The sequence below is a fragment of the Colossoma macropomum genome, unplaced genomic scaffold (genome assembly GCF_904425465.1).
Source record: "Colossoma macropomum unplaced genomic scaffold, Colossoma_macropomum, whole genome shotgun sequence".
Lineage (NCBI taxonomy): Eukaryota > Metazoa > Chordata > Actinopteri > Characiformes > Serrasalmidae > Colossoma > Colossoma macropomum.
The window spans coordinates 31,529,422-31,551,762 of NW_023494784.1; the positions used below are offsets into that span (position 1 = coordinate 31,529,422).

Below are 22,341 nucleotides of genomic sequence, written 5' to 3' on the forward strand. Positions count from 1 at the left end.
GCTCAGGTGGTACTAAGGACTGGATTGAGAACCACTATATTAGATCAATGGGTGTACACAAGATTCATGTTACCTTCGACTTCCACCTTGAAAGCCACTACTTAACAATCTAACATCAGTCATCGTAACGATAGTATTTCCTGACTTATACACATGACTGCATTGAAGATTTGCTGTAAATTTGTAACTAGACTTTGTCATGCTAAGATAAAATTTCATTAGCTAATTTCAAAAAAGAACCTGCACTGCTCTCCACAATATGAGTAAGAGTGGAACAATATGAACTACACATGCCCCTTCTCAAAATTCCACTCGTACCAGCAGCGGGGATCTGCCCGACTCCTCTAGCCCCCTGTACTTAACTTTTAACCCCTCATTTCCCCCTGTCTTAATGAGTTTTTCTGAGCCAGGCTCAGCGGCCTGAACCCCTGCACCAGCAACCCTTCAAAGAGGCCTGCAGCTTTAAACAGGGCTGATTTATACCTGCAGCAAGCTGCGAAAGTGGGGTAAACTAGCCAGATCAGAAAAGCCCCCAAATTCAGATTCACTCTGTCTATTTCTCCATCTTAACTTCTCTCACTCTTTACAGGATCACCCACCAGGGCAAAAACTAAAAACACGGGTGACCACTCACACACAGCAGCACTGAATTTAAATTTGCACATTTGGAGACAAAGAGGACAAAATGAACAAAAACAATGAACAGAAAAAAGGGGGCAGGGAGGGAGGAATAGTATGGTGTGCTATAGTGTGGAAGAGTTTGTGTATGTGGGGACAGAGAGACAGAGACAGAGACAGAGACAGAGAGAGAGAGAGAGAGAGAGAGAGAGAGAGACTGCATGGACAGAGAGGGAGACAGAGGGCGAGAGAGAAAGGGGAAAACAGAGACAGTGTACATGACGGGGAGAAAGTCAATGTGGAAGACAGAAAGAGATGGACAGAGAGAGATAGTGAGTGTGTATGTGGACATAGAGAGGGACAAAGAGTTTGTATGTGGGAGAGAAAGTGTATATAAGAGAGAGAGAGTATGTGGAAGAGAGAGCTGTGGTGTGTGTATGTGGAGAAAAAGAGAGTGAGTGTGTGTGGAGAGAGAGAGGGAGGGTGAATATGTGGAAGAGAGAGAGTTGGTTAGAGAAAGAATGTGGAAGAGAGAAAGAGAGAGGTAGAGTGTGTGTATGAAGAGAAGGAAGGAGAGAGTGTAGGAGGGAAAGAGTGTGGGGAGGGAGAGAGAGAGAGAGAGAGAGAGAGAGAGAGAGAGAGAGAGAAAAAGACAGAGAGAGAGAGAGGGAGAGAGTGAGTAACAGAGAGAGATGCATTCCAACCTTCCACTCAGCGAAGAGCAGTAGGGCACCACGTGGATCCCGAGCGGCCCATGTTCTCCTGAAATCTCCACCGTCTTTGTCAGGCTGCTATACAAGGATACACACACACATACACACACATACACACAAAGAGAGCAAATATATAAACACTTTATACTTTAAAAACTGACAACACAGAAAACAGAACCATAAGTGCCAACTCACAGTGTCCCCTGTCTGAGTTTTCTGCTGCTAACATGCAGCTCAGCGCCTCTGTCCATGTGTCTGAACTCCAGCCTCTAAACTCCCTGTCCTCCCCACACCAACTCTTTCCATGATCTCTACCTTTTGGCCTCGTTTTCAGTCTTTTTTCCCCTGCCTTTCCCTGTCTCAGCGGTTAATGTTCTTGGCATGGGCCGAGATAGCACAGCAGGAGAGGGAAAATAAAAGGCTTGATGTAGGTAACTGTGGACAGAACAGCCTGTAGCTCTAACACTGTTCACCTTAAAACACCCTCAGCACTTTAAAACCATCTAATGCCTGTAAGACTGGAGACAGACAGAGATAGAGCTACTAAAGGGAAACTTACAGCCTTGATGTGAAATAGACATCTGAGATGTGGAGTAAGGTTTTATGGATTGATGAGTCTGAAATTGTAATAGGGATTACTTGTATGGAAGCATAATTCTCTGTAAAATAACAATGTGCTTGTATGTTTGCATCTAAATTTCCCACTCATACATACAATGTTGTGCTCAAAATGAAAATTCTAATTCAGTACTGCTATTTTAATTTGCCATTTGGTATATTAATATTGACATTTCATTTACACAGATGTAGATGCTTTATTAGCAGCTTTATTTAAATTAAAATGTATTTCCAGATATTTATGCTTAATGTGATTATGAATTAATTGTGTCTAAATCTCTCTAATAATACATATAAATTGCATTATCAAAGAGAATACCAAGCAAGAAAGATGGCAAAATTCAAATGTAAATGGGAAACAGCGCCTCTCCTCTCTGCAATTACGTGCCTCGCCCTACTGCGCTCATTCTGTGTCAAAATGCCTTTGAAATGCATTCAGTCAGACTGCAATTTCATTTTCCATGGTCTTTCCAACTTGTCTATTTGAATTTTCATTTTGAGCTCAATACTGCATAAATGAGTGGGAAATTTAAATGCAAACACATAAATCCAATGGCATTTTACATATTACATTTTCATTTTAATTTTGATACTGATGCGCTTCCATATTCTTAGATTATTAAAAGCAAAAAAAACATGCTTTGAACTTTGAAAATGTAGACAATTTCTGCAGATTTCTTTGAAAAACTAAAAGCAGGTTTCCCTAAAAGTAAAAAGCTGAAATTAATACAAACAGTGGCCATAGTAAATAATGTGAAATGTAATATATTTTGCTAAGGATTTTATGCAATTTTGTGTTTGTTTTCTTCCTTGGTGCTGAAAAATTAATAACTTGTAATTACTGGTCGTTTTGACTGGAAATTAAATAAATGAAGGGCGGTCTTTGACTCTTCCATAGTACTATGTAGTGTAGCCGTGTGTATCAAGTATTTAACAACAGCTTCGAACGGGACTTAGCCAATCAGATTTTAGAACCAACACCATCTATTTTTATTAATTGTGATTTTTTTTTGGCTTCATAAGAATTACTTTAAGTTCATGATAAATTTCACTTGGAGGTGGGGCTGTTTTGGCTTATCCCAAAATTCACAAAATGGGAAAATCCGTATCATGGGACAACATCAGTACTTAGTAAACTTCCCACTCAGGTTCAGGTCAGGGAACATGTTGAGCTCCTGAAGCGTGTCCTCCTCTCTCAGTGTGCCACAGTGAATCTGTGTGACTCAGAGTGAGCAGTGTGTGAGACAGGCAGGCCTGAGGGGGAATGCCGAAGCTGAGGCACAGGCTCAGGCCAGACTGAAAGAATGCTTGGATCAGCTCACCTTTCCTCAGGCTGTTTCCTCTAACACTCCGAAACGGACGTTCAGCGCAATCATTTGCCTGCCGTGTGGTGTTAATGAGTTTATCAGGCTGACCACACACACATGCACACTCACACACTGCCTCTGAAGTCATTAATCCTGTTCTGACCTTCCTCTTCCTCTCTCTATCGCCGTTTTCCTTCTCTTTTCTGTAATCGGCACGGCCCTCTAATTGTCTGAATGCTGTGTTTTGTGAGCGTGTGGGGGACTGGCTGAGTGCTTTGTATACAGTACAAAGAGAGGAAAAAGAAACATCTGAAAATATTTTCATTTAGCTTTTATTTAAATGTATAATGCACACCAAAGTTAATTTCTTTAGACTTTATTTCTAATGTATTTTACTTTATTTTTATTGCTTTTTTTTATCTTGTGTGTTATTGGTTTTATTTTTAAAACTTACTATTTTACTGTAAACACATATATGTAATGGTGGGCTTTTTATCTCGTTCTTAATTACATAAATATATTTGATAATGAACTTTTTCCTCTCTTGTTATATGCCACATCCATGTACCAAACACGTTTTGTTTTATTATTTTGTACTTTATTAACTGATAATTGACATTTTTTCTTCTTTATTTTTATATCATTGCTGTCTGAACAAAGCCCCATTTTTCCATTTTTGTCAATTTTTAGTTTTTGTCATAATTTGAAAATGTCTGTGGCTCTTTACATTGCGTGTGTGATGAATGGGCCAATGGAAATGACCTAAAATAACTTGGTAAAAGGTCTGATTACACTGATTTACATTAAAATTAAGTATTCCGAAAAGTTCTCATTTTGGAGATATGAGGTTTTGTTCAGAAAACAGTGACATGTATCCAAGTTTTTGAAACTTTTAATGTGGTCTGAACAAAAGAGAGAGTAAGTGAGAGTTACTGGAAAAGAGGAAGAAGAAAGCAGAGAGAGAGAGAGAGAGAGAGAGTGAGTGAGAGAATAACAGAAAAGCAGAAAAACAAACCAGAGCAAAAGTCTGAAGAGCTGTAAAGTAGGGTTCTGGTAGTCAGAGCTCACTGCAGTGCGCAGTTTCATCAACTCACCAAAACTTCCCATTAATCAAGGCCAGACCAAATAACACATATCAAAGAGAAGAGCTCCTTGAGGAGGAGCAAAATAGGCCCAGAATTAATTAGGCAGGCTTAATGAAAATCACATGCATTAAAATGAGGAAGAAAATAGAATAAATAACCCCTCACACCCGCTACTGTGGTCTCTCTGTCTCTCTGCTTTCTATCTCTCTTAACCAACTCCCGTCTCATAGTGCTCACACTTCACTTCCATTTCTGCTCTTGCTCTCATTTTCTCTCCGCTTTAGACAGCCTGCATTAATGGACAAACAAATGGGCTATGAGGAAGCCCTGCCACGCTCATTCAGAAATGAAGCACGGTGGATGAAAGGATGATGGCGTGAAAGGGAGGGATAGAACAAGAGAGAGAGGGAGGAAGAGAGCATGGAAGCACAGGCACAGGTGTCCTCTTTATTTACCTGCTTCGTCCTTCACAAAACCCACAAAAAAGACATAAATAAAAGACAGGCTGCAATGAAAGAGAGCACATTACACTCACTATGTTTCTCTAGCATAAACCAGCACCTTCAAAGTGCTGAGCTCTCTTAGATTTCCTCAAGAGAAACAAAATAAAGACAACAAAGCGTGGTGGCTCAGATGAAGATATGCTCTTTTTTAGTGCGGACAGTCTGAATACGGAGCTTCTTTAGAGGAGATGGAGCAGAATTAGCAGCCACTTCTGCTCTGAATAGAGAGCTATTTGAATACAGTTGCTGTTTCTTTATGTGGCTGCTATTATGCATGAGGATTCGGCTCGGTATTATGAGGAACGGACTACAGTGAGTATTAGAGGAGGCATGTGGAGAGGGGCACCGACTGCGTGTGTGTGTATGTGTAAGTAAGCCTGCCTGAGTAATTCTGTCTGCACTCCTCCCAGACAGCTCAAATTATCATCTTATTCACTAAGGCAACCTTTCATTCAGTCACTCATGAGGCATCCAGTCACTCACAAGCCATGCAGATAAATCCAAGTCAACACTCGCACAGATAACAACGCTTATGTACATACACTGTCCAAAAGTATTCAGACACTGCTCACAAAGGCGTTCAATTGTGCATACATAGCTTAAGAGTAAAATCTCTAAAGAAAAGAACTGCCAGTAGAACGGGACACTCTTTAGAAGCCACACGAACCTCAAGTCATCCAATGCGAAGCATCGACCAGAGGGATATAAAGACCGCCAGCTTTGGGCTGTGCTGCAGTGCATTCTATGGAGTGATTGAGCACTGTCAAGTGCCTTTGGGATGAGTTGGAGTGAGCCAGAACTAAGCATCCAACATCAGTACCTGACCTCAAAAATGCTCTTGTGACTAAATGCAGTCAAGCCTTCACAGTAAATCTAGAATAAAGGCTTCCCAGATGAGTAGAGGTTGTTAGTGCAGCTAAGGGGAGACAGACTCCTTATTAATATCTTTGATTCAGAAGAAATGATGGATGAGAAGGTGTCAACAAAGCTCTTGACATATAGTCGATGTGCTAAAGATTAGTACACTTAAGTACAGTATCACAAGATCAACCTGACTAAAAACTAAACAAAAGAAAAACAGCATCTGCTACAGGTTAACCAAGAAGATTATTTATTAGGTTCCTTATAATCACATCAACTAACATGTTTACCAACAAACCCCTTTTAGCTATTCCAATTCAAAACCAGGATAGAAGCATTTTGTGGCTAGAAAATAAATTCAGCAGGTCTCTCAACAAGCCAACGGCAAGCAAATGTAAATATATGATTACATGAAAATAAATAGAGATGCATGATGTCGGCATTGTCATCAGACAGATGACTGCATTATTTCTTAAAATAAGCAAAATTATCTGCATTATTTCATGAAAGAAGCCAATTTTCTGCATTATTTTTTTGAAAGTAGCAAAATTATTTGCCAATGGACAAGGTAATTCTACTATAATCAAATAGGCATCAGCAGATAAATGTTTAAAAAATTAAAGGCACCAGATCAATGACTGTGTTATTTCCTGAAACAAGCTAAATTATCTGCTAATGGAATAAGATAACTACACTAGATAGAATGGCTTAATAAATAAAGGGTATGCACAATGAAATTAGTCACATCTTAATCATGGTAAACTGTTTAAAACAGTTAATTGTTTAAAAATAAAATGGTTCCACTTTGGACTAATGCTTAGGTTTGACCAATAATGTAAATCGATATTTGATGATGAATTTACCATAAAAGCATAATGTTCAGACCGTGCTGGGTTATAATGCTAAACTCCATTTTATGAATTTGTAACTCTCTACAAAAAATGTTATGTTTCTCTGTTGTGCTGATTCTGGTGTACTTAATCCCATTTTTTTTTTACACTTCATGAATGTGTATGTATTGACATCAGCATCAATAGATATGTACATGAAGAGTACTGAATATTGGCATCAGCCCAGAATGACACGCCAATATTTTAAAACTGAATCAAATTTCAGGAGGGAACAGGTGAAAAGTAATCCCTCAATAGCTACTTTCCTTTTTAAACTTCTCTCACAGTCCAAGATAAAGAACAGAGCTTACAGATACAAGGCTAAGTCGAGCTGATTCATTTCCTCATACAGGGGTAATTAGGCCCAGGCCTGGCATCTCCGCCCTCCTGATTGACTCTGATTCTGTAAGAGGGCATAAGCTTCTCTCTGCTGTGTACTCTGCTGTCACTCAGAGTGCCACACTCAGAATAGGCACTTACACACACACACACTGCCCATCACCACACAGGAGTATTGATCCGGCTCCACACTGATGCTACCACAATACAGCTTTAATCCACTCTAACACAGGCCCAGATTACCAGAGCCAGATCTTTTCATTGCTTCTATTACTTTTCACTCCAGAACAGGTTGGGATTAATTGATTTCGAGAAAGCTTCTTCTACTTCCATTACAAAGTCTTATGCATCCAAGTTTTATCTAAGAAGAGTCAAGAAAAAGGCAAATCTTTCGTATCAGAGTTAATCTAAAACAAAATTAAAGCGGCACGTCTGAAACATATCCCCCCGATTCCATCAAAGTCGGCTGAGCAAACTGTCTGAGCTTTAGGCGCCGGAGGGGGGCTAGAAGCTAGTGGAGGTTAGGGCTTAACTCTCTCTCCCTCTCTGATATAGAGGATGTTTATCAGTATGTGTGTGATTGGCAGAGAGGGTGATGAGAGGAGGATGATAAACGAGTGTCAGTGTGAAAGAGGCTTCAGGGCTTTGACAGCAGTCTGTCAGCACCACAAAAGAGCAGTAGATAAGAGAGAGCACACCCTATGGCCCAGAGAGAGAGAGAGAGAGAGAGAGAGAGAGAGAAAGAGAGAGAGAGAGAGAGAAAGAGAGAACAAAGACAGTAAAAGAGACAGAGAAAGAGAAACAAATAAGAGAAGTAGAAAGAGAGGAAGAGACAAAGATTGCAAGAGACTACAGCAGAGTAAAAAAGAAATCAAAACTTAAAAAAGAAAGAAAGAAAGACAGAAAGGCAGAAAGACAACAGAAAGATTATGAAAAATTAAAAAAACAAATAATAGTGAAAGAAACTGCAATAATGAAAGCAACTGCAAAGTACTGAAACACTGAATAAACTGAAAGAGAGAGAGAGAGAGAGAGAGAGAGAGAGAGAGAGAGAGAGAGAGAGAGAAGGAGGGTGGTCATGGAGACCAGACAGACAAAGGAGCTGAGGAGGAAAAAGTGAAGCAGATATGGAGAGATGTGAACAATGAGGGGTGACTGAGGGGCAAGAAAGATCAGACGTTGTTTATATATAAACAGTAATGTCGCTGACTCAGGCACATACACTCGGCTCTGTAACCTTGGCTGGTCTATAATGTTCACTGCCATCATTCCTCTACTGGTGTGCCAACGCTTATTGCTTATCGCTACCCCACAGCTACCATCCCAGATGAGCTCCACCAGGCCTTAACCTCAGGCTTACAGCCTTGTGTCCAGACCTACAAGCTTCGTAAAGCCAGCTAAGGTCGACAAAGTAAACTCTGTGCTGACTTTCACCTGTTAGTCACTGCACTACAATGAAACAGTGCTGCTAATTGCAACTGCTGCACATATGACATGACTGAAGACACCCAGGCCTGTGCAATGAAAAATACCGGTATACCAGTGCTGGTGTCACACAGCAAAACCGATTATTACTGGTTTTAGCAATACTGATAGATAATACGCATTAAATCAATTATAACGTTTTATTACATAAAATACTGATGTCTCTGTTGACAGGCCAGTAGAAATAAATTATTTGGTGTAATTTTATAGGAAACCATATTAATACAGTCCAATTCAAACAAGCTAGACTACCAGATGGTACAACATCTTTGAAAAATATCAAGATACTGAATTTTATAAATACCACACAGCACTAATTATAATCATACTGCAATTACAACAAGTGTAGGTGGGTTTCAGGCCTCTGGTGTTCAGCATGTGGGACAAAAGTAGTGTCTATATTAGAGGGAGTTAAAAAAAAAAAATAAAAAATAAAGAAAAAGTCCAAATATGGAAACACAGTAAGAATTGCTCTTTCAGCTTCAGGCTGGAGGCAAAAAGCTCCAGTAAATTACTGGCTCAGCATGGTGCATGCTGAATTTGCTGTTAAAAATAAATCTAACAGAAAAATAAAACCAAGAAAAAAAATTGCAACATGAATTGCCCTTATCACTACCCCAGGTCGTTCATTTCATTTCTGTATGTGTGCTTGCCTCCATTACACCAAGATGTGCACACTGCGTATGTGCACTTGCTACACACTCTCACTCTTTATGACACTCTTTATTATTATTTATTTATTTTTTGGCCAACATTTTAAATTGCTGAGGAGCAGCAGACCGTTTATACTTTACACATTCCTATAGGCCTGCCATTAGCGAGCAGCAGGTCACACATATGGCTTTCAATTTCTATATTTCAAGTAGCTGTGATAATTCATTTCTTCCTCTCAATTTCAAGGGTCGTTTGCTGGCTGTGTGAAGAATTAGACATTAGACTGGTGGGGAGGAGGAGTAGAACAGCAGGTTGCCATGGTGAGACGTGCTGCATGTGGCACAGAGCTGGGGTCAGTCAGCAGGGAGATGACCCTATCAGTTCTCCATAGTGGCCCTGTGGACTACACTTAGACAGTTGCACTTTTTTTTTTCTTTCTCCTTCTGAAAACTGTCTCAGGTGGATGTGGGCTGATGCACAAAATCACTCCTAGAGACAGCTTTGATTACATGGCCAAAGCAAGGTAATCACATCTTCCATCCAATCTGATGTGATTATTTCTCATTGTTAATAATGTGGATGTGCCATGTTGTAACAGCAGTGCTTGCACAGCCTGCTGTTCTCCAGTAACACAACATATTCATATCTGTACTGTTGCTGCCTTCATGTGCTTAGAGGAATTATCATAAATACTACTCCCTGACCTAAAAGATGGACATGGATGTTTCTTTTCATCATGGTGGAGGTAGGCCCACATTCATTGGTCTATGGTAGGTGAATCTGGATTTTTCTTAACCTTTGGAATTTACTCTTCGTCATCAATTAGGCTGTGAACTGTTGGTAACTGTTACTTGCATCATACACACTTTTACAATGGAGTGAAATGAAAAAAAGAACAAAAAAACTGACTAGACAATGACAACAACATCATTAGCAGCGTCTTTGAGACACGGACAGAAAGATTCTGCCAGATTCAGACAATTCTAAAATGTAGCTACTAAGATACACAATTCACAGAGACTACCTTTTGATAATTCATTATTTGAAATTGAAATAAAATGTAAAATAATGTTCATTTCAATGCGTCTCAAAGAAACAAGTCTTTAGTCTTTGTTTAAAGACAGCAAGAAACTTTGCTATTCAGACAGCCAATGGAAGTTCATTGTTAATAATCAATTGGCCATCAAGTAAAGCTACACTATGTAAGATTTTGTTGTTGAAATTGAAAAAAGTAATGTTAAGGCACATTCACACCAATTGCAAGCAAAATCAAAAAAGCCACCTCACTTGAACTGAAAAGGACAAAAAGACACAAGAAAGGAATTTCCTTCTGGTAGCATTAAACGTCGTTCTGTTTAGAATTCATCTACGTGAACTTTAACCCTGCCATAATCTGAAGAAAACAAGAGGGTGAGCAGTGGCAAACCGTTTCCTAAAAACACTAAACAGAAAAACGCTCCTCTCTCAACATAATGTCACTTGTCACTCACAGTTGCAAAAACACTAGTTAAGTAGCTAACATTACTGAACTGTACGTTCCCTCCAAAAAACATCCAAAAACCTCATACCCGTACCACTCACACTTGCCTGACTTTTGCTCCACACCTACAAAAAAAAAAGTGAGGCAGCAGTTTGGTTTGACCGCAGCTTTAGAGAAAAAAGAGTTATACAGAAAAATATGCTAAAATATATTGTGCACGTGCTGCTGTGAGCCACAGTGTAAAGCCTGGTTTCTCAGACCACGTCATATGTCTTTATGTATTATTGTCACTTTACTCTGCTGCACTCTTCAAAGAGAAGGTCTGGCTTGATGTTTAGGTCTCAAAAGGAAAATCAACAATATACTGACGAAAATATGTTGACAATAGTACATAATTCAGTAACATCCTCAGAAGTCACATCCTTTGATACTCTTTCAATGTGCTCGCAAATATCAGATTTATCCACTCGGGGAAGGGGTCCGAAGCACAACCGACACTAAAAAAATGATCTTCTGCATGTTGTGTGCAATTGCACATGTACACCAGAGAGGTCTCCAAAGCTTTACGAACATTTCTACAGCAACGCTGAAATAAATGGTATATATTTTCATTGTATCGTATTGGAATGCACCAATCATAAACTTTTATGGCCTATTCCAAGGGGGAAAAAGAAAAAGAAAAAACATTTTAGTATAGGTGTAGCAGCAGCATTTATATATAGTGTGAGTGCACTTACATTTTTACCACATAAATCTGCAACCCAGAGCAGGCACATTAAAATTAATAAATTGGTCGAGTGCCAATTACACGTTTAAACCAAAAATCAGCTGATTCTGATCTTAGGACATTGCAATTGTGTATCCCTAGTATTGCTGTGTGTTGTATTTACTCCTATATCTTTCAAAAAAAGCAAACAGAAAAAGACCTAAAGTAGATCTTCACAAATATGCACAGGTCTTCTGTCCATGACTGTATAATCCGAACACAAAAACTTCATTACTGACTTTGCAAGTAGGATGAACTTCATAATTATGCCCTTGCATGTGAGATGAGCTTGTGACAGCAGCATGTATGGCAGTGATGCAGCAGGCATCAGATCCAGTGCTGGTCAGATTTACACTCAGGATCTGACTCTCAGATGTGTGCTGGGCCTCAGAGGAGCAAAGCAAGAGGCCATCTCTAATCCCACACTAGCTCATTAACCATCCATACCCCCCCCCACACTCAATTTATGCACATGTTTGTTTGTGTTGTTAACCCTCTTTCCCTGTGCTTTTGTAGTTGTTTAATGATTCATCATTTCATATGCAAGTTCAATGTTGCCTTGATCTTTTCAGCAAAGAGCAGGGAAATTAGAATGCCTGCTAATGATATGAGGACAGGCTGAAAAACAACACAGCAGGCGAAAACATATCAGCACACACAAATACACACACACACACTCTAATGCATACACATACACACAAAAACAAATGTGTCCAAAAACGTGCACACACATGCAATAACACTCACACAGAAACAGACAAACACATCCAGACAAAGATCTTACTTGAGAGTGAAGTGGGGGGCTTTGCTGTTGGACACATCTGTCAAGTGTTGGTCCATGTCTGTCTGTTAAAGAAAAAACAAAATACACACAGTGCACATTATCGACTGTTCAGACTAATATTAATAATCTTAAACAAATGAGTTACAATACTTGCACCAAAAACATTAAAAAGCAATAAGCCATGTAATGTCATCAACAAAAGCGGAGGGCAAATAATGATAAAATACAGAAATGTACAACAGTAATAACAAAATATGACAAAATATAGAAATGTTCAAGAAATAAATGATCATTAATAATAATCAAAATAAACAATTCTTCCACCACTATCTCAGCTTTCTCAGTTATTTCTTGTACATCAAGGCACTCATGTTCTTGTGTAGCAAAGTACAACAAACACTATTTATGGCCAAAAGTATGTGGATACCCCTCCTATTTATTGAGTTCAGGGGTTTTAGCCACACCCATTGCCCGATGGATATATATGTCAGTCTGACTGATGATTCTGGGATTGGTAGATGCCAGGAAAACGCTACCTACCGGAATCCGTAGTGCCAACAGAAAAGTTTGGTAGAGTAGGGATAACAGTCCAGAACTGTTTTTCAGGGCATGGACCCCTTAGTCCAGTAAAGAAGGATGTTAATGCTACAGCATACAAATACATACATATGCTTCCAAATTTGAGGCACGAATTTGGGCAATGCCCTTTTCTGTTCCAGCATGAGTGTGCCCCTGTGCACAAAGCGGGTTTGATGGGGAGGAACCAACATATCTCCATATCAGTGCCCATGGTTTGGAATTGGTTGTTCAGAAAGCTCATATAGCTGTGACTGTCAGATGTTCACACACTTTTGGCCATATAGTGTAACATAGTTACTCAGAAGTACAAGCAAAACTTTTCACATTAAAATCACAGTTAGTATATAAAATCAGTGTTTCACTGAATTGTCCACATAATTTGTCTTTTTGTGATGAAAAGTAACAAATATCCAAATAATATTTTCTGGCACCTATAACAGTTAGCTGAGTACCCGTACACATCCCTATTTATAAGTAGCTTTTCCTTATTGTATTACTATTAAAACGATAACGCTAATTCCATTGCCTCTATGTGATTTCCTGTGTGATATCTGCATCAAGCTAACAGTGCTACACATTCCTTTTACCACACTAGGTTTAATACTATTTGCAGCAGATCTACCAGAAACACGGTATGTGAAGCTTGTAAGACATTCAAGTAGCATATTCTTTAGGTGTTTCTACTTCTATTTTTAATGGAAATTGTAGTTTTAGTTCAACATTACATTTTAGTTCACAGTAACATTTTACAACAGTTTCAAACGCAGCTCAGCCAATCAGACCTTAAAACCAGAACTATGCATTTTATATTAAAAAAAAAATGTATATTTAGATTACTGTTATGTGTATAATATTTTATATTTTAATGATCTTATGAAATAATTTGATTTTGCAACAATACAACAATAATGACTCCTCTTTAGTGCAATATTATGTAAAGACATTTAGTGTGCTTGCATGTATTTATGTGGCAGTAATTATTTTATTTGCATGGGTGTGTATTTGTGTGTAACAGCAATTAGTCAAACTAGTTTGACACAAGCATGCATGTGTGTGTATGTGCATGTGTATGTATGTGTGTGAGCAAGAGAGAGAGAAAGAGAGAGAGATTGCTTTTGTGTAGCGTGTCAGGCATCAGTTTATTAATTCAATAGTAATTACTGTATGTAATTTTAATAGGCTGTGTGAGGGTGGGGGTCTAAGGTTGTGCACATTATGTGACATTAATTATCGTACATAGTAAAGTAACAGCACAGAGACTGTGCTGTGTGTGTGTACAATGCTAATTGTCATATTCGGTATAAGGCTGCATGTGTGTGTGTGTGTGTGTGTGTGTGTGCGTCAGTAATTGCTGTACGTAGTGTTGGGAAAGTGGGGTTTCTGTTCATAGAGCTGGTCACCGCACTCGAGCAGGGGCAATGCATCATGGTGCCCTTCAGCTTTGACAGGAAGTGTAGCAAGGGTCAGTGCAAGCAGAAAGCCCTGATGTACTTCCCTCTGACCTCTGACCCCATCAACATCTGTCAATCAAAGTCATGCCCCTGAACTCCTTCCTGCACTGAGCAGGAAAAGAAAGGATCAGGCCAAGAGGGAAAAAGAAATATGCTCTAAGAGTAAAATAGAGAAGGGCTTAGAGGTCTGATTATTTTAGTCATTTTGTCAAATTACCTAAATGTAATTGAGTAATTACCTCATTAATTACAGTTTTTTGTTATGATTTTCTTTCTGCAAAACAAGACTGTATGTACAATCTATCAAGTTCAAATCATAAGAAAATAGTTGTGTCTAATTAGTGTCAATTAGAAAATATAGCACTCATTTAATGTTCCCTACCTGTACTTTCGATAGAATTTCTCCATTTCTTCAACATGTTACAAAACAGAAGAATTTTAAATAAAATCACAACATGCTTTTGTTATGACCTGCAATAACTTCTGAGGTTAGGGGATACTGCCACATCTCATCCAATCATGAGGAAATAAGAACAGAGGACACACAAGAAAGGAAAAAGGATTCATGCATATGTAAATGTTTGTTGTTATGATCCTGAAATTTCTAACTTTGACACAATACTTTGAAAGGTATCGCAATATTCAACACCATTGTCGATATTTGGTGAGGCTGGGGGTTCTCATAATCTGTTACTAGAAACAATAGTCAACAACACCAACAAGGCTTTTTAAGTGAGCAGATTAAATTTCAGATGAGCTTAGATTAGAGCACCAGAAACCAGTTGCTGGACCAACAACAAGATCAGTGATGTCAGAACAATTAAGCAGCCTTTATTTATTCATCTTCAACAGCGAGTATAATGTCAAATTGCTTGTTAGCATCTCTTTGACAGAGTTATATTAGTGAACTAGTAGTGGCTAATATAAATATTTTAGATGTTCTAGCTAAAACATGGACATTTGAAGCTAGGAAAGGGCATTTTAGTATCATTTACTTGGTATGTTGCAGTTTTACAGTGACTCAAATACATACATACATACATACATCATCTAAACCGCTTATCCTTCTGGGTCGCGGTGGGGTGCTGGAGCCTATCCCAGCTGTCATTGGGTGGAAGGCAGGATACACCCCGGACAGGTCGCCAGTCCATCGCAGGGCAGACAGACAGACATACACAATCACACACTCACTCACACCTAGGGGCAATTTGGCGTGTCCAGTTAGCTTAACTGCATGTCTTTGGACTGTGGGAGGAAACCGGAGTACCCGGAGGAAACCCACGCAGACACGGGGAGAACATGCAAACTCTACACAGAAACGACCCTGGTCGCCCAGCCGGGAATCGAACCCAGGCCATTCTCGCTGTGAGGCAACGGCGCTACCCACTGCACCACCGTGCTGCCTGTGACTCAAATATTTTAACTTAATTTTATTGCATTATGAACAGCAGGAAGGTGAGTAAGAGGAGGCAGTGCTGCCGCTCCACATGGGCAACCATGTGTGCATGGTAACCATATGTGTCAACTCACTGTTTAATAAAAGAGTAAACAAGACAGTGCAACTAATACAGAAAGAACCAACTCTAGAATAGATAAATATTGAAAAATAGCTATTATTCAAAAGTACCTCACTTCTGAGCAGAGTTGAGTATTGTTATTTTGATTGTTTTACATTAAACACCAAAAACTGGGATTCTCTTCAACCTTGAATTAGTGTTTATATCTACTGACCACAATAACGCTGGTGTTAATGTCATGTATGGAATTTAGATAGTCAATCTTCAGTCTAGATTTAGGAATAAATTACTGATCAGAAATTCAGTGAGCACCAAGAAAATATTTAATACCTAGAATATCCAGCTCTACTTCTTATCCACAATCTAATCTTATTCATCTAATGGTCACTGTAAAGGACATGCATCTATTAACGCTAGAAAATCACTATAAAGAAGTTCGATTCCAGAAGGCTGCAGTGCAGTGTTCTTGCGTTCTGTGCATAAGGCATAATGAAGACGTTCCACTAGCAAGCATGAAGTGCAGCATGTGTAATCAGAAGCTTCCAGGGTGAGTGGGCGATTGGTCTCACCTGTGCACTTTCAGCAAGACAGCCAACCATAACTCAGCACATTCTTAAAGTACAGTCGATCACAGCAGCATGCAAATCAATTGTGCTTTCTGCTAAACGTTCACTCCACTTTCAGACTTCTCCCATAAAGGCTGGCATTTCACCTGAATGCGCGAGAATTGGTCATGGATGTCAAAGAAAACTGTTGCATGGTCTTCATTGAGCTTTACAATGACTACAATGAAATATTTCCTGGAAAAAACAAGACCATGAACAGCAATGAACAGCAATGAACAGTGTGACATGACGCCCACAGTCATAAAGAAGACAACACAAACAATTAACGACATGACACCCGATGCCACGTTTCAACATGTATACAGATTGAGAATCCCTCCAACATCCTCATTAATGAGGCAAGAAGGCCCGTCAACTATCAAAAATGCAAAAGAGACGTTTGGAAAGGCCCAGCGCCAACGTACCTCAACAATGCATTTTAATTAGAATCTCCTGCCTGCAATAGATCATTCCCTCACATTTGCTAATTAGCTTAGCCTGTTTAAGCTGTGCTTTAGTGATATTACTCATTATAGCAGGGAGTGGATTAATCTAGCCGGTGGCTGATGATCTGATGGAACACATGTCTTTGGGTTTATTTGCTCTCAGAGCGTAATCTCCCTGTGCTGACCCCCTTCTAATGAATGACATGTCAAGAGCGAACGAGGACCGAACAGCCGCAGAGACAGAGATAACAGCAGACACAATGCAGCCACGAAAAGAAAGGCAAACACGCTGCAGGTCTGATGTACACATGCATGGCGTATGTGTTTTAAACGTAGAGTATCACACACACGCAAAACAACGCACTGCTATCAGCTTTATGCACACAAAAACAGATAGGTCTATTCGCTCTAATTTCTACAGCTCTTTGATGCTGATTATAACAAAGGGAGGTTTAGAGTGAGTGTGTCGGAAATGGATTTCAAAGCTGCAGTCGGATGTAAATTTACATAAAATTCCATATATTGCTCTTCAAGGAGCGCTGTGGACAAATACAGGAAACACCCTGAGAATTTAGGGTGAAATCAATAATGTCCACATTAGCTGTAGCAAATTAGTAAACTGTCCAAATTAAATTGCAATTACCTCAATGAACATCCTATATCAGCACTGTTTACTGTCTCTCCTAATAGCTACGCATCAGTCTTGAACCTGGGCAGAATACTTTGCGTATATTCTCACTGGATCATGGTCCTGCAGTTTCCTCACGCTACAATCAGTTGTGCCTTCAAACACACACACTTAGGAGCATTATTTTACTGCAAAGCTCTTAGACGAACACTAATACAGTTTAAGATCAAAAGATAGGATGTAATTTAGAAAATAACTATCAAACTGTGCAAAAGTTATGGCACTGTGGCCTGTGGCAAAAGTTATGGCACATTTTACATTTAAGGTTTTGTTTTTTTTTTCCCCACTATGTTAAACTAAATAAAAAACAAAAACAGAAATTGTGGACTAAAATTTGCAGTAAAATGCCATATTTAAGTTTGTTCCCTGTAGAAGATTAAAGAAAACATGTCATTTGCCTGGAGATTTTTAAATTTAAATTTTTTCATGCAACTGTACATATCTGGCGATGTTGATATGATGCCAATGCATAAACATTTATAAATCAACTAAACTGGGACTAGATCCACTGGGATTAGCATTATGAGGAAATGTTCTGCTTTGAAATATCGATTAAATCTGAACATCTGTCCCATGACGATCATTTTTAGAGCAATTTTCTGCGTATACTGAAATGATTTCGATATTAGTGTGCATTCTTACAGCTAACAGTTATCTAGGAAGGGATTTATTTGGTTGGTGTAGTTATCTGTTACCTTAGTAGTCAAGTTGTCTAATAGACTAGTTAGTGTTGGCCAGGTGAGATCACAACCACACATGTAGCTTAAAAAGTGTGGCATAAACGTTGACTTACAGCATTTCCTCAACGTCACAGGACGCATAAGATGAACTGTAGCTCATAGAATCTGGTTGTGTTAGCAGTGTTTCAAACTTATGTACAGCTGTTTGTAGCAGACAGTTGTTTCTTTAGCTGTCTTTTTAACTAGATACTGTACTGTCATCAACAAATTATTTACAAGATGAAAGCTGCAGGAAAAAGTATAATATATTCTCCCTGGCATTAAGGAACATAATGAATTAACTATTTCAATCATACTCACCATCTTTGCAGGCTGATGGACTTCCCATCTTTAAAATTATGGGACTGAACAGTGCCTAGTGATTGCTCACTTCATACCAGATGTATGGCATCTGGGTGCTTTCTATCTATAATTTAATGAATACTGTGCTTTCAGATAGTTACAGATGCCCACATGCACTGTGTTTATTCTCACTGAGAAGCTACAGAGTGGTAAGTTTCTCAATATTAAATCGATTGCACAGGTTGTACTATTCACAATTATCAATGATAGGGAAAACAAATATAACAGGATTTGGGTTGAAAACAGCACATCTGTCCTTTAATTTTACATATTCACTGACAATAGAAGGGGATCAAATATTCTGATTATGAAGGAATATTAAACAAATTAACAAATATGCAAAGGATTTACTGCCCTTTAAAAGTACAATGGCTTAACAGTATAGGATAAACATGTGCTATACAAAAGAAGACATCTGCACTGGGAAAATGCTGACACCACAGACTGCAGAGAAAGGAACAACAGTTTTATTAATCACTGGATTGGATTACTGTATTTAAGGTTTGCCCACCACCACTTCATTTAATTCAAACTCACAGTGTGCATGTAATGCAAAGTATATTCCAATCCTATGTTATTGGTCTAATATTACAACTGCTGAAACACAATCTCAAGACGTTTGAGATGCACAAATCTCTACTGCCTCAAAGTGTCAGATAGCAAGTGTTGTATCAGGGCGGTGGTAAGTGATACATTAGGAGTTACTGTCTGTAACTATTAAACCCAAGAGGTTAGAGACATGGAAAATACTCCCAGAGCAATTAGCTGTAGCAGAAATCCTCCCGCAGGATGACAGTACTAATAACAGCAGGTGCAGCCTGGGACAGACAAATAAACCTACACGTCCCCACAGGCCAGGGCAGGCACAGTCCTGCAGAGTGAACCATAAGACCAGACCATATCTCTACAGACAATATGTACATAAACACACACAGTACTCACCACTGTCAGAATTATACCAAAGAAACCTTGCACAGCAGGGATGCACTGATCATGATTTTTATGGCCAATTCCGATTTCTTTACAGCGAAATTGGCTGATGGCTGATTTTTTTGGCCAATTTTATTAGCCTTTTTTTGAAACTGAAACTCACACTGTGTAGGCTAAATGAACACATGAAACACACTTCGGCATTTACAGCACCTTCCATTAGCCAAAACTGCACTATATAAAAAAAAAACATTTTTTTTTTCGCTTAACCCTGGCAAACTGAGCATCTCATTGGTGATCCATTCTGAGAATTTGGCGAGGAGTTACGGCTTGTGCATATTTACGTTGGCCACAGCACAACAGATCAGTGTGAAGAACAGAGCTTTCGGTGTGCTACTGTGTTTTCTAATACTATATAAAAGACGTACAAGGCTTCCTCTATTGTTGGATGCACTGTGTTTTTTTTTTCTCAGCGAGCGTGCAAACTCCCTCAGAACACAGTCTGGATCAGTAAGAATTCACTATAGATTATATTTATTTCATCAGAGTAACAACAAAAAGCATCAAATGTGTGAACAACATTCTTTTTTGTCTGCTTTTTTGTACAGAAAGTATACTGTGATACAAACTCAATACAAAGCCACAAAGTTCCAGCTTTGCAAGTTTGGATGCAAACCGGATTAACAGAAAGGAAAGTGTTTATCTTGTGTTTTTGTATTGTAAACTGTTTTTGTTTTTAAAAATTCTTAAATTCCCAGCAAACTACACAATTAACTAAGCCTGTGTCTGTCAACACCACTAAAAATCTATATTGTCACAGCAGTATTAATTATAAATGATATAATCCCTGAAACTAGATCATAATTTGTTCAGCAGAGGCAGTTTGCTTATAAAAAGGTATCAAAGAAGAGTAAACTTAGTTGCTGGAAGTGTTGATAATGTAATGTTTAATAAGCTGCCATGCATCAACAAACACTCAAAACGATTACACAACACCCATCTGTCCATTTGACAGAAGACTAAGGACTTAAGAGTTTTGGGTCTGTTATACTTTGAAGGATACTGGCATTTCCAGATGTCATCTACGCATGTGTGGATGAAACATGAATCATTGATCCCCAAGAGAAAAATTGAGGTAGCTTTAGTTAAATCTCAGGGGCTTTAATACATCCTCATTCTATCTAATACATCTAATCTCTCCTCTGTTAGATTTCAACACCACTGAACTACTCTCAACACTTTGCAGTCACTGCTCTCCGTTCTCTGAGATGGTGGTTATGACCACAAAAAAGAAACTAGTCTGATCTTAATAACATTTAGAAGTCTGCAACAAAGGCCAGTAACCAACCATCACTTATGAACAGAAATTACCTAGGTTTTGAAAGGAAAAACAGAGGAGAGAAAAATAAAATGCTTTGTATACAATATACAGCATGTGACCATTATGGACCATTATGTTCAAATAAATAAGTAAAACTGCCTAATTACTAAAATGGTAGAATTTGAAGGACTTGAATTATTTAAAGTTAATTACCATTATGAATAAAAATGCTGATTAAAGCCAGCCAGATTAAGTATAAAGCCATATAAACTGCAAACAAAAGCCAGCAAAAGCCAGCACAGAGTGGTTCCCCCCTTCAATCAGGTGCTATTTAAACGCTCTCTGCGGTGTGAAGAGTATTTTTCACCAAATCTTTCAAAACTGCCACTGTTCTTCATAGACAGGAGAGGCCGAGCTGCAGGCCCTTTCTGCCTTTCTTTTTTACCCACTTTCTTTTACCGTAAAGGCCAAGTGACAATCTGAACAATTACTCAGGCTTATTACCACAACCTGTCCCTCTCCCACTCCCCCTCTCTCTGAGAGTCTGCAGTGTGAGGGAGGCAGCAGCTCAGAGTGCATTAGTGAGCTCCAACCCTGTCATTTCTCAGCCACACTCACTTATTACTGACACGCTGGCATGCTGGCAGCCGGAGGGGGGGTGGTGGGGGGTACACGCCGAGCAGACGTCTGGCTGTCACTAGGAGAAGAGGGAGGGGAGATGAGTGAGAGAGAGAGAGAGCAAGACCGAAGACGGAAAAAGAAAGAGGAGCAAAAAAGCAGGAAATGTTACTTTAAAAGAAACGCATGAAAAACCACCCGAAGCTTCAGATGAACATGGGGTTAAAGAGCAACACTGTAAAAATCACCCATGTTACCTTCTACAAAAAGCAGCTACTATTTCCAAATTTCATCATGTTTTTACTCCAAGTATACTTCAAAGGTCAATACCAAGTCCATTACTAAATTCTTCCAGAGTTTCAGCACACTAACTTCTAATGGGAGTGAACTGGGCCTGAGATTTAGGCCACAGTTCGACCTAAACATCATCATTATGGCACATGAACACATGAACAGCACCAGAAACGCACTCCTGCTTGGACTATTCACACCGCAAGGAAACATACAAAATTGTGAAGAGAGAAAAATGCCTCCCTCTTAAACTATGAAGCCTAGGCTTTGACACTGGTGCCTTTAACGTGATGAAAAACAGTTAGAATATAAAAAGAGCGAAGTGAGTCCAGACAGTGACATGTTAATGGCACTGGTGAACCGTGTAATTTCCATGTCTCCATTTGTAGGCATTACCGTGTGTATTGTCCTCTCATTGCTTGGCGCTACATGTGATTCCTCTTTCTCTCTCCCAACAAAGTGCCAAAGACCTCCCTCAGACTGACAAGCAGTAGAGCACTGCCGAAAGCCTGGAAGTGTCTTCTCTTTCGTGTTAAAGACCGTATGGTAAGAGACAGAGAATGTAATCCTAAGTGTAATCCTAAACCACATCTCAGTTACTCTATGATAACACAGATTCTTGGGCATATAAAAATGACCACAGATGTGATTTTTAAGAAGCTAAAATTCTGCTAACCAGTATAATTTAATATGACCACACATCAAAGAAA

The 22,341-nt window shown here is 39.1% G+C and overlaps 1 protein-coding gene across 6 annotated transcripts in view; it reads right to left on the reverse strand.

Annotated features, from left to right (window-relative positions):
- pard3bb (par-3 family cell polarity regulator beta b) overlaps positions 1-22,341 on the reverse strand; it is a 305,148-nt gene that overhangs the window by 190,953 nt on the left and 91,854 nt on the right. For 4 of the 6 annotated variants that reach the window (XM_036568581.1, XM_036568609.1, XM_036568600.1 and 1 more), the window contains exons 6-7: positions 12,104-12,165; positions 1,323-1,409 (exon numbers count right to left, since the gene is read on the reverse strand). In XM_036568581.1, the coding sequence (XP_036424474.1) occupies positions 1,323-1,409; positions 12,104-12,165 (149 nt within the window). Of the gene's footprint in view, positions 1-1,322; positions 1,410-1,526; positions 1,633-12,103; positions 12,166-22,341 lie in introns of those variants that run through there. The other 2 variants (XM_036568590.1, XM_036568618.1) reach the window with 2 other exon arrangements.